The sequence below is a fragment of the Bidens hawaiensis genome, unplaced genomic scaffold (assembly GCF_021521415.1).
Source record: "Bidens hawaiensis isolate Kalapana, Puna unplaced genomic scaffold, B.hawaiensis_p1.1 tig00020921_1, whole genome shotgun sequence".
Classification (NCBI taxonomy): Eukaryota; Viridiplantae; Streptophyta; class Magnoliopsida; order Asterales; family Asteraceae; genus Bidens; species Bidens hawaiensis.
The window spans coordinates 135,421-148,676 of NW_027493231.1; the positions used below are offsets into that span (position 1 = coordinate 135,421).

Consider the following 13,256-nt stretch of genomic DNA (forward strand, 5'->3'; position numbering starts at 1 on the left):
TAAACAAAAGATATATTTTGACGGGCATGTAGTAACTGGAAGGGGGATATCACTAGTAGTAAGTTTCTTGCCTAAGTAAAAGTAATTCGTATAAATCCCAATCAACCGAGGGACCCGTTTACTTACCTGGAGAAACTTACCAACGTGTTGAACCTATTAGGCCAAAGCATGCTATATCAAACGTCACATAAAACTAAACGTTTTCATTCACAATCAAATATAAACGATTTCAAGGTTAAGTTTACAATCATAGTTTAACATCATTCAAAACATTCATACGAACCTATTTGTGTATAGGTTAAGTATCATTCACAATCAATCAATCAATCAATCAGTCAAGGTTTTCCAACACCGACGGTACAGGTGAATACGTCAACCTTTATAATCAGTCAAAACATATTTATACTCAATAAGACGAACAGGTGTTTGTCTTAACGAGTCAATCAATGTCTACATGAGATAATGAAATCTCTAAAACGTTATAATACAAAGTAGAGAATAATATCAACTCAGACCGAATACGCATGTGTCTGGATCCAAACATAACTATTAAAGCTCAATCAATCAATCAAAAAGGCAATGAAGCCGCGAGCTTAAACGGTCATGACCAGTTAGGGTCGTTTGGCTCGGGGAATACCGTTGTGTGTGTAGGGCAGTGGTACATATACCGGAAGTAGAAATACTTCCGCTGAGATTGTCAAGAAAACTACATTTGTATTGTAATCGTCATTCAAAATGTTTTATTGAGTCATACGTGTTCACCAGCATATAGCTGACGTATTTTTCCAACCCATTGCAGTTAATGAAGCATAAGTAGCATTAGCAAGGATTGGAGTCTATATGAATATAGAAGCGCGTACAAGATGACTCCGTTTTTTATAACTAAAATCCTTGTAATATGAAACATATGTTTTGTAAACTGATACTCGGGTATTTAATTCCCGAGTAAATTTTCAATGTAAATTAATATTAATTATATTCAACCTAAAGTCTTCCGCTAAAATTAACTAATAAACTCTGATATATTTACAAAACAGGTACCAACTAGTAGTCACACGCCTAGGCCCTAAGTCGGGATGTGACATTTAACATCACATATTTACTCATACTTAACTATATTTGTTGGCATCAAACTATAAGAATAATGAGGTCTTGAGTAGTTAATGAGAAAGTATTAAAGTTGTTTTGATATCTCAAAGTTGTAAATATACATTTAGTTTTGTTATCGAGTTGTTTTTACTTTTTAGTGTTTTTGTCATGTTAATTCCATTCAAAAGTATCCCCTCCGGCATGTATCTTTGAAGAAAAAAGAATATACAAATTAGAATAAACAAGTGTTTTGATCATAACAAATCTTAGGGCTTAAAGGTACCTGGTGCACCAGGTTCTCAAGGCTACGTAAGTTTAGGGAAGCTGAATCGCTTCATGATCTGATGTATGCAGCCTTACACTACACTTTTGTGCAAGAAACTGCTTATACGGTTTGAACCTGTGACATCAAAGTAGGCTTAAAGGTGGTTAAACTTCTTTTATTTTCGTTTGTATAAGGCTAATTTTTTGATATTTTAATACTTATTTAGGGGTTATTTGGGATTTCTTATTTTTGATCCTTATAGCTTATAACTTATGGGTTATAAGTTATAAGATGTTTGGGAAAGTTAGATTTTGTGAGTATATAAGTTATAAGTTACAACTTTGTAACTTATAACTTATGCCTTAAATAAGTTATAAGGATGTAAAATAAAGAATCCCAAATACCCCCTTACTTTTCCACATGTTATATACACTTTTATAAAGCTACTTATGTCTCAATACATTGTTATGACTTATGTAGCTACTTAATGTTATGAAGCCAATTGTCGTTATAAATAAATCAACTATGATAATTAGTTAATAAGTATATATTATTTTTAGAATCTTGTTTTCACAAAATTAGCTCTAAATAATTAGTGTTATACAACCGTTAGCTTGGTTTAGTGATAAATGTGTATGGCTTACAATCAAGTGATAAATGTGTATGGCTTACAATCAAAAAGTTGTGAGTTTTAGTATCACATTGGGTAAAATAGGTGGATCAAAATAAGTAATAAAAAAATAATTATTGTTATTTTGTAGCGAAATAATTTGTTAATAAATTTACCAAGCATCATTGTTTCATTGTCGATACTCGATTGATTCACGATTTAAACAAACAATTAAACAATAAATCAGTTGGTATATTAAAATCAAATACTTCTATTACTCATGTAATACAATTGAAATTTTAAACGATATCCTAGCTATCACTCTAGCTACGAAACAAGTTAACTTCAAATTTCCTCTAGAATTGAACAGACAAGTTTTCGCATTGAATTCACACACAAGCACTCGACACAATAAATTCTACGGTTAAGTGGTAAAAGACTCAATGCGAACTTTTGTATTTATAATCGATAGCGCGCAATGGGGAGAAGTACTTCATCAGGTGGTAACCTGCAATCAATAACGAGTTTCATAATCCGTAGTAACTGCCATCAGTGGCAAGTTCCATTGATTTTCCATCAGTTGTAAGTTACCTGTTAGAGCTAACCTAACCTATGAACAAGTGCCATTAGAGACACCTTATGTCGGTTCCATGGAATCCTTTAGTGGCAACTCTTTTTCGATGCAAATCTTTACATATAACGAGACTTCATTGTTGATAACTTGTCATCAGTAGCAAGTAGTCTGGAAGTAATAGCTCCCCCCAAAGTTGTCTCACTCTTGATAGCCAAGTTAGTCTTCTTAGATGATCAACACATGATACCTTTGAACCAAGCAATACTCTTAAAAACTTAACCATCGGCAGGTGATAACCTGCAACAAGCGAAATCGTTATATAAAGTGAAAGGAATACAGTGAAGAACCAGCTCAAAATGTTAAATCCCAACCAGCTCACCGAGCCACCTGTTCCAATGGTGATTCAAATTGATCCAACAAAAATTTCGAAGTCAAATATAGAGTGAAAGGAATACAGTGAAGAACCAATTGTGGCCTATGCTAATTATTTCACAGGTATCTCAGACATGTTTGGTATAGCCCGGGACTAGTAAAATAGCCCACAGAAATCATGTAACATAATATCAAAGGCAGAACTATTCTCGGGCCGTACCAAGCAAGCCAGAGACCGCTGTGATTAATGATTAATTAATTTTAAGTAATATGATCTGTATATATATTAGAAAAGGAAATACTTTATATAGGCCAAAATCTGGATGACATGAGGAATATGTGAACCGCATATACGGTTCGAACCGCATTCATATGGCATGAGAGAAGATAAAATGGTGTAGAACATGTGAACTACGTACAAAGTGTTTTCTCAGGGCAAAGAAAATGTGAACTACAAACAGGCGGTTCATATGTATGTAAAACAAATAAATCTAAAAAAAAACCATTTCATAAACTTTTTATCACCTTGAGTTCAATTACATAATCATATTCCATTACTTCTAAACACCCCAATTTGTTAAGAGAAGATTTACTTATCTCAGATTTACAAATTGTACTTGAAAATCTCATATCATGACTCCAAATCCATAAGATACTCGAAACTCTTAACACATGCCTCAATGGTTGTAAATCTAGACAACATCTAAGAAGCTCAAACACCAATATGTTTATATTCTAATTATTTGCAGCTAATATATACTAAAATCCCTATTTTTTCTTACAAATTTATCATCAAACAGGAATACCCCAATTTTTATTTATAGTTCACAAACTGGCATAAATGGTTACACAAACTCAACATTACCATTAACTATTAACTAACACAAAAGTATTTTTACTCTTAACTAACTCGTACCTAACATTTTAAATATCATTACTCAATGTAAATAAAACCTTTCACAAAAGTGACAAAACATAGATATTTAATTTATAAATATTCTCGAAAACAGGATGTTACATACTATCATAACAAGAGATGATCAAATGGGCTGGCATGGTTACTTAATGACAACAAACCATTCCGGTTGCTAACTAGATATCAAAATAATCGAAAGTACAGCAACAAAGTTCGGCTACAAATTAAGGCGAATAAATGGTCATCAGATCCTTGCAATGAAACCATTAGTTAAAAAAAAGGTATGCTGATTAAGCAGGTAATTTTGATGAGCATGTGCACAGAATCCATAGATGACTGATTGAGCAGAAATGTCGCATTAGTTTACAATGCATTAAAAAAAATGAAAACCGAACTATTTAATTCCTCCATTGCAATGGACTACTGACCTAAGGAATCTATGTATTGAATATAATAACATGAATTTGTATCTTTTAAGCTGATTTTAAGATTCATGTTTATGCTACAACTAAGTACTAACCTTTCGCAATAGAACTCCATAAACAACTTAAAAAAACAAAATAGAATTCATGCTTATGACCAAGAAGTCAAGAACAACATATATTACCATTACTATTCAAAACCAACAAAGTCATAGCATCAATGCCAATCTCAATCATAATGCACAGAATAATAGCACTCAAAATTGACAATAAACTTGAAATCAGGTATAAAGTCAATTTAAATGCACTTGTTTGTTCTGTTAAAAAACATCAAAAATGGTTTGAAGAACAACATCAGAAAACACAGATGTCATAATCAACTAGCACCAAATAAGTGAATCCATAATCAATTACACGTCCATTTGCAATGTCAAGCCTGACACTTTACAAAAACAAACTAGGCATCAATGAAAATATATTATTCATAAACCAACTTAAAAGGCATAATAATGAAATTCTCAATCTCTAAAGTATAATAAACAGCCAAATCGCATTCGACATTGCAGATAAACTTAGAAACAGGTGTCAAGTCAATTTAAATGCACTTGTTTGTTCTGTTAAAAAACATCAAAAATGCTGAACAACAACTTCAAATAACACATATCTCATTTAACCAGCTAGCATCAAAGAACTGAATCCATAATCAAATAATACAAACGAAACTTCAATGTAATCCACTATATACAAAACTAACAATTAAAAAAAGCAACAAAATTATATATATATATATATAAACAGAGATCTGAATCATATTATTATAATTAATATATATTTTATTCAATTAGAATCATAACTCAACAGCAAATGCATCAAATATTCAAATCTAATCAATTTCAAAACAAACCTGAATCTGCAGATCCTAAATCTCTATCAATTAAAATCAACTATAACTCCAGCATCATTATGATTCACTGCAGCTTCTGATTCAGTTGATACAAAGCGGGAACTCTATTCTATTCATCTCCGGCGAATCCGTTCCCGACCTGTACCAAGCGAATCGGAAAACCGCCGTGACTCTTCTTCACCTATAGATACACGATCTATATATATATGCATGTATGTATATGTATGTCATGTTAATTGTTAAGTATTAACTCGAGCTTTCTAAACAGAGTAGATCATATAAACCCTATCTATCTATCTATCTTTTGACAGCTTTAGACCCAGATTTTTTTTACATGTAGGTTACTTATTAATATCCAAACGAATGATGTGACACCACGTGGAGGAGGAAGAGCTAATTTGCAAAGTAGAGTTAATTGTACAAATGGTTGCTGTGGTTTACTCATAATGCATGTTTGGTCCCTAGAATATAAACGTATGTATGGTTGGTTCGAAGTTTCGAGAGACGGTTGCATTGTTGGTCCTTGACATTGGTTACAGCTAAGTTTTCCAGTTAAAAGCATCCACATTAGGCTACATGCACCAAGGTTCAATTCTATGTGGCAGCTGACAGACGTGGAGGGAACCGGACTCCACCGTTGTGGAGCATTGCAAAGTGTTGCACGTCCGACTCTGCAATCATGCAGCGGACTTGAAGTGTGGGTCCACACCCATATCATATATATGTATATACACTATATATTTAATATTTTTAGACGAGTTCGTGGAGTTTTGATGTGAAAAAAAGTTGAGTTTTGAGAAAAGTTTGGAATATAACTTTATTTCAGTCAATTAGCAATGGGTCTATGAGTGAGTAAATGGTAATTAATTTGTCATAGTGGGTTAGTTTATTTTGATTTATATTATATTATATTAGTAAGTAGTGGGTCAGTTATTTCTATGGTTATATAAAGTTTGTTTGTATTTTGTTTCAATTATGAATTGAGTATATGGTTCTCTCTATTTGCTAATTTGGCTTCTATCTATTTTTTTTTTGGACCATTTAATTAACTCAATCGTCATTGATGTAAGAGCCAATGAATAAACGATGCAACCATCTCCCAAATCTTTGGACTATCTATGCAACATTTAAACTTTAGGGACCATACATGCAGTATATCAAACCACGAGGACCATATATGCAATCGACTCTTGCAAGTATTTAAAGGCAAGTGGTGCTGTATTGAGGCTGGGGGTTGGGTGAAATTACGAGAATGCCACTAGGGGTAGTCATGAAGGGTTACTGTGGGAGTGAGGGTGGAACAGGAAACTCACGTGGACTGGGCACGGGTATTGATTGCCTACACATGGTGGGAGGTGGTTAGGAATATTTTTGTGCCAAAATTAGACAAATACATAAAACATGACTAAAAAACAAACGTATTTCAGAAAGTGAAAATAAACAAAACGACATTTAGATATGTCAAAATATTTTAATTCATTAAAAAGTGAAATATTTTAAAACCGGATGTGCCAATGAGTCGGTTGTCTTAACGGTTCACTGGTTAAATTGAAATCGAGAATCGAATAAGGTCAAGTTAGTAAAAAGATATTTAATGGAGTAAATTACAGTTTTAGTTCATACGATTTGTCTGTTTTTTAACAATCCCAGTCTAGATAGAATATTTTTAGCTAATAAGCGTTGAGGTTTAGATTATACACCATTTTTGTCAAGGATATTGACACAGCTACAATTTTTTTAGTTAAATAAGGTCACGTGCCCCTTACATGATGCGCATTTTACTCATGGCTTATTTTAATATATTGTAATATATATACATATATATATATATATTTGTATTCATGTGATGTTATTGTGCTTTAAACTTATGTATGTGGACTTGTTATTCTTAATAAATAATATACTTGATGCATGGTCTCGTGGGTTAACGAAAACAAGTTAGAGTTTTAGGTTCACACTTAATAAGATCTTCAAGTCTAAAAAATATTATATATAGATATATTATAATGGGTAAACTAAACTCAAAGTAATGTATTGGTGTGGTGGCGGAAGACTTGATTGTTACTAAAGTATAAGTTATGAGTCAAAACTTACAGGAAACATGTTTTTTTTTCTTAACAATTATTATAAAAAGACTTCAAAATCTTATTTTGATTTAAACATTCACATTTATTGAGACGGCCCTGACTGATGTGAAATATTAGTAATGTATATATAAGACATTGATTTGTTAAAACTTAAAAAGTTATTGATTTGTTAAAACTTAAAAAGTTACTAGAATGAAATGGATAAAGTGAACAAACAACATATACCAAAACCGTAATTTATTTACCCAAAAAAGAAATGTATTGTTTACTGAAAGAAAGCATATAATAAACAAAGCGTGAAAGAATTTTCTTCAAAGCGAAAACAAATTAAATAATTTTAAAGTGTATTTGGTCAATAAAAGATTAAAATCTAAGGATGAGCATCGCATTCTTTTAGAACATTTGCCTAATGCAATCTTGTTTACATAGGCCTTTAGTGAAAGCTTAGAAAACATTTCTTCAAATAAAATGAATTAATCCAGCAAACATGTATATTAATGATCACACAAACTCACAAATCTAAGCTCAAGAAATAGATAACTCGGTGAAAATTGAATCTGCCTCATGACGGTTGAAGAGATTCTAAAAACATCAAAGAGGGTACTAAATAGAAAGTTACATACTTACAAATTACAATCAGTCTTTTTAACTACTTGTTAGCCTTTATGGGTCGCTTGGATTGACAGTCTTCACTCTTCAATAACAAGGCAACACAGAGTGACTACAAATATCCTAACTGGGCAAATGGGAAATGAGGTGACACTACAATCTGGGGAACTTGGTTGAAAATCGAGGAATTGATGACGTCAGAGAAACGCAAAGAAGAAAAACCAGCACTACTCGAGAAAATTTCCAAAATTTGTACCAGGGTATTGGGGAATTCAGGACCACCGCATAGTGCCTAACAGATCAAAATCCACATTAATGGTGCTAGAAAAAAATCAATACCAGTTTTTTTTATATGGATATAAAAACAAGACCAAACACCCATCATTAAAGTGGTTTTCTTGGTGCAACTTTAACTTGTTTCTCTCTTGACTTAGGTATCATTTTTGTTTGTTTGTTTGTATAACAGTTTTGGATCCGTCCCTTAATGAATAACACCACATGTACGTTTAACGTCAATCATCAATGAATAACCCTTGCTAAATATATACATTACATATATTATTGCATCAATAATACATAATTTTTACCAACACGTGTTAAATTAACCAAATTAAACTAAACACTAGTTTATAAACCCCCGCGTTGCGGGGGACGGGGTGATTGATTTGACTAACAAAAGCAAATTATGACAAATTAAAGTTAATCAAAACAAAAAGATAACTGCGGCTGGTTATTTAAAGCTATTAAGATCATTTAGAATGTCTGATGATTTAAAGTGAATTTAGTTTATCAAAATCTTGTCTCATTCCTTTCATGGTAAATCTTGATTATACAAAAAAAAAAGTAACCTTCAGAATATGTAACTGAAACTGGGGTGTCCCTAAACATACACACGTCATGAAATCGAAATTATTATTTGGTTTCATGAAGTAATAACTAAGCTTGTTTTTGCATGAAGCTTATGATCGATCAGACAACCAACATCTTTCGGTCAGGTTTTCAAGAGTAGCCCATCCTATAACAGGAAGAAAGAGAAAAGTCAAACATAAAAAACTAAAACTGGTTTTAATTTTTAAACTAGTTGAAGAGTGATACATAAGTTGGCTGGTTTCGAGTTATATTTGAACTCTTGAGCTCGAGCTTGCTCGTTTCGAGTTCTATTTATAAAGCTCATGTTCACCTCAAGTTTCATATATTTATAGCTTGAGTTCATAATATATATAACTTATCTTGTACTTATTGTTCAAAGTTGTGTCTCATCAAACAATCGTTTCAGTAATATGGTTTTTCACTCGTTGACCCGTTTTGAGATAAAAACATCATTTCAGTTAAAACAATGATTCGAATTATCCCGTTTGAGATAAAGCACACTTTGAATTATCTAAAATGACCTGTTGTAATAAATAACAATCGTTGTGTTTCAGATTAAACACAATACATATAGATCCTTTTAAGATAAAACATAATCTAAAACTGACCCGTTTAATCATTGCTACATAAGACAAAACTATATGATATAAAAATTTAAATTCAAATAGAAGGAAGGCTTACATTGTGGTATGTGTTTTAGGCTAGGGATGAGATCGGGACCGTACCGGTACCGACCGATCCCGGTCCCGAAAATCACGGATTCTTGGTACTGGTACCGGTACTCAAAACGTTGGTACTGATTTTGGTACCGGTACGATACCGGTATCGGTCCCTAATTTGCCCATCCCTATTTCAGGCATCCCTCCCCAAGAAATCATTATACTACAAAAAAAAAACATTTAGGAATCTAATTAAAACACATTTTGCTATCTGTGTTATTGACAATTCATAAACATATTATTAAACGTGACCATCTTTCCAAATTTTATAGTACCTTTAAAACATCAAATTAAAACTTCAAAGAAGCTGAAAGGAAGACTAAGCGATCCATTTAGGGAATGTAAAATAAGAGGTCTTTCCTTCTTAATCAAGCTGAAGCAGCCACGTAAAAGATAATAATAATAATAATAATAATAATAATAATAATAATAATAATAATAAATAGTAAAAAAGAGAACCAACAAACATGTCTCTAATAACAGAACAACATGCATGAAACCCATACCATTTCACACGATCATTGAGAAAGATGAAACAAAACAAAACGATTTGTGGCTCAGATCTGTACAATAGATCGCCATGGTGGCAACAGCGGTTGCAAGTGAAGACCCGCGCACTTGCCATATATCCGTCGATTCTGCCATGCCAACCAACGATCTTTACTTCAGTCATCATAGTGTCTTGTAATGTCTAAGAACAACGGAACGTATAATTCGTATTTATGAGTAAATCCAAAATAAAACCTCACAACCAATTGTATATGACCTGATTTGATAAAACCAAACTCAAGTAGTATGCATTGCATTTATTTTTCCAAACTTGTTTCATCAAGAATTTCAATTTCTTTGTACTTGTTCTATAAGAAATATAATCAAACAATTGATACACATCTGTTAACCTAGAGAAGTAAAGATCAACTGATGTATGATCACAACAATCAAATTGCAAAGTATTGACACAACTGAATCACACATTATTTGAATCGCTAAATGCTTGAGAAACATTACAATATATGCTAAGTAAACCAAAAACAAAAGTAGATTACCAACAACCCTAGTAGACCACCGCCGACACCACACCACCGCCGCCGCCAAGGGTCCAGAAATCAAACCCGGCAACAGTGAGGGGATGAAGGAGAGCAAGTAATAGTAGAAGACGGTGGAACATAAGGGGAGACAATGGTAACCCGAGTACCCGACCGCATGCAACCCGACAACAAAACACAAAAATTGTCCCCCGCCGTAAACGACCGCCATCTCCACCGTTTGCCACAACACCGCCGCCGTAAACAATGACCATCAGCTGCCATAACCATCGCCAACACCACACCGCCGCCAGGAGTCCGAAAATCGAACCCGACAACAGTGAGTGGTGTAATAACGGTGGAAAAGCAACATGTGGTGGCGAGAGGTTTTTACTATCAGATTCTGAGGAGAATTTATACCCTACACCAAAAATGGACACGTATCAGCACTCCACACGTACCAGCACTCAGCACTCAGGGGACACTTGGCTGATGTCATCGATGTACACACATTATAAGCTCAAGGTACAACCTCTGTTGCACCAAAACTCCCGATATTGTAATATTATAAATTTTCCACAATTCAAACATATCAAAACTTATCGCCCATTTTAGAAACCTTACTCTTTTCAAATCATCAACATATCATGAAATTTAATATCTAAATATGTAACCGTAACACCATTGCACGACTACGTCTACATTGACAGGTTGTCAAAGGTTACAGCAACCTGTCAATGCGACTTCATGAGTTCGTGTTACAGTGCAACGATGTACGGCAGTTAACATGCAACCAAAACTTCAACGATCCCAACGGCCCAATCCTCCATCGTATCCTCGAATTCCCTTTCAAGAAGAAAGGCATCACTTTTGTCGTCCCCAATGACAGCTCGGTCAAGTCCTGTTCGTGCAGATCCAAAGGAATCGACGACGATTCCACCAACTAATTCAACTCCAAAGTTGTATTTTTCGGCACTTCAAACGGGTCTGCCACCAACTGCGCAATGTTTATCCCCTGGTACGCTAGAATAAGTCTAGTATTGTAGAAACTAACATGTGCTTTCAAGTTATGGTTTTCGGCTTTTACAATAATGAATAATCGGACGGCTAGAACGCCTTCCTGGTTGTAAACAACGTTGTCTAGGCGGACGCAAAGTGGACATAGAGGATTGGGACTTTGGGACGGATGGCTAGGTAGCCAATTAAGACGACAATGCCAACGATTATGACGATGATGGCAATGAGGGCACATACGAAGGCCAGGAACCCTGTGAGGGCAGCCACATAGATGGAGTGTGGAATTGTTTATGACGTGTGCTTTCAGCCTGATCAATAGACTTGGTTCGATACTCGAAGAATATGGATGATCAAATAGACCGCTAATGATTCAAATTACTGTTAAAAAAACTATCTAAAATATCAATGCAAAAATAAGGGAGAAATGTATACAGGCTTTGACAGTCATATAATTCATCATCATTATTAACCTTGCTATCCATAATCCTTCTAATACACCCTGTATACACATCCTAAAACATTAACTAAAAAAATGAACATAATTGCAGCATCATCATCGTTCTAGCTTACTTAATCTTTAACCGTCTTCCTACTCGAATAATAGCTCTTAAAAGCCTTAGGTAAATAAAACGGCAACAAAAACCCAAACAAATTAAACCCCCAATACACCAAATTCACCAAAGCCAACACTCTCCCCATAAACAACCTCCTACTGCTCCCATGAAACTCTTCTCCCTCTTTCATTACCTCAAACCTCACCCACTCCATCAACGCGAATACCCTCGTCGAGTTATACACCGCCGTCACCAACGTCCTCATCGGCAGCGAAAACCCGAAAGAACCCGCCGCCTCTTCCAGAAAATACTGACTAGCCAACAAGAACACATGCGGAGCAGCTGCTTTGATACCTTCTTTGTCACCTTCAAAAACACCTTCGAATATGTACGCCACCGGGAGGAGAAGACCCACGGCGAAACCGAGGAGGGTGTAGAGGCGGAGTAGGCGGTTTTTGGAGTCGAAAACGTCCGAGTGGGCGTGGGATGGGGAGAGGGTTGGGAAGGCGACTTTGGATAGGAAGTAGATGTAGAAGAATGAGAATACTACGAACGCGAGGTCTAAGGCCGCGACCATGCCCGAGGCAGACAGGACGATGGCTACGGCTAGGGAGTTGAGTTGCTGGAAGGAGAAGCTGATGCCACGGTGTTTTTGTTGGTGTTGATGTACATGTTTGGGTTCTTCTTTAAGGAGTATGTCGCCTGTAGGTCCAACGCCGCCTGACATGTTTTATCCTGAAAGAGTTTTGGAGAACAGGAAGAATCGCGTTTGTGAGGATGAGGGTTTGAGTATTTGAGTAAGTGGGATGGATGAGTGTTACAAGTACGTGGCAGAGAGTGAGCTAGAAGGAAGACACGTGGATATGAGGACGAGATGACGTGCGGTGAGTTTACCACTTTACGTTAAAACATTTCTTGCTCTCAATCAAGATTAAGTTGAAATACGTTTTTGGAAGTAACGGAACGAAGTTAGAATGAAATGAGATAAGAAATGAAATAAATAAAGGAATGAAATGAATCATTATTATTTTTTATTTTTGTTTGGTTAACATATAAGAATGAATTAAATAATTACTTTATGTTATTTGGAATCTAAAAATAACTGTAGGAATGAAATATAAATAATAAAAATATTTTTATTCCAAAATATATTTAAAAAAAAAACTTGAAATGGTGACGGTGGTGGTGGCAGCTCCGGCGACGAAAATGGTGGTGGTGGCGGT

The 13,256-nt window shown here is 34.7% G+C and overlaps 1 protein-coding gene and 1 pseudogene across 1 annotated transcript; both read right to left on the reverse strand.

Annotated features, from left to right (window-relative positions):
• Window positions 1–10,491: 10,491 nt before the first annotated feature.
• Window positions 10,492–11,927, reverse strand: LOC143562243 (uncharacterized; annotated as a pseudogene).
• On the reverse strand, window positions 11,818–12,835 carry LOC143562230 (uncharacterized). Its single transcript, XM_077050102.1, has one exon. The coding sequence runs from the start codon at window positions 12,758–12,760 to the stop codon at window positions 12,050–12,052; it is 711 nt and encodes a 236-aa protein (XP_076906217.1). The 5' UTR covers window positions 12,761–12,835; the 3' UTR covers window positions 11,818–12,049.
• Between the last annotated feature and the right edge of the window lie 421 nt (window positions 12,836–13,256).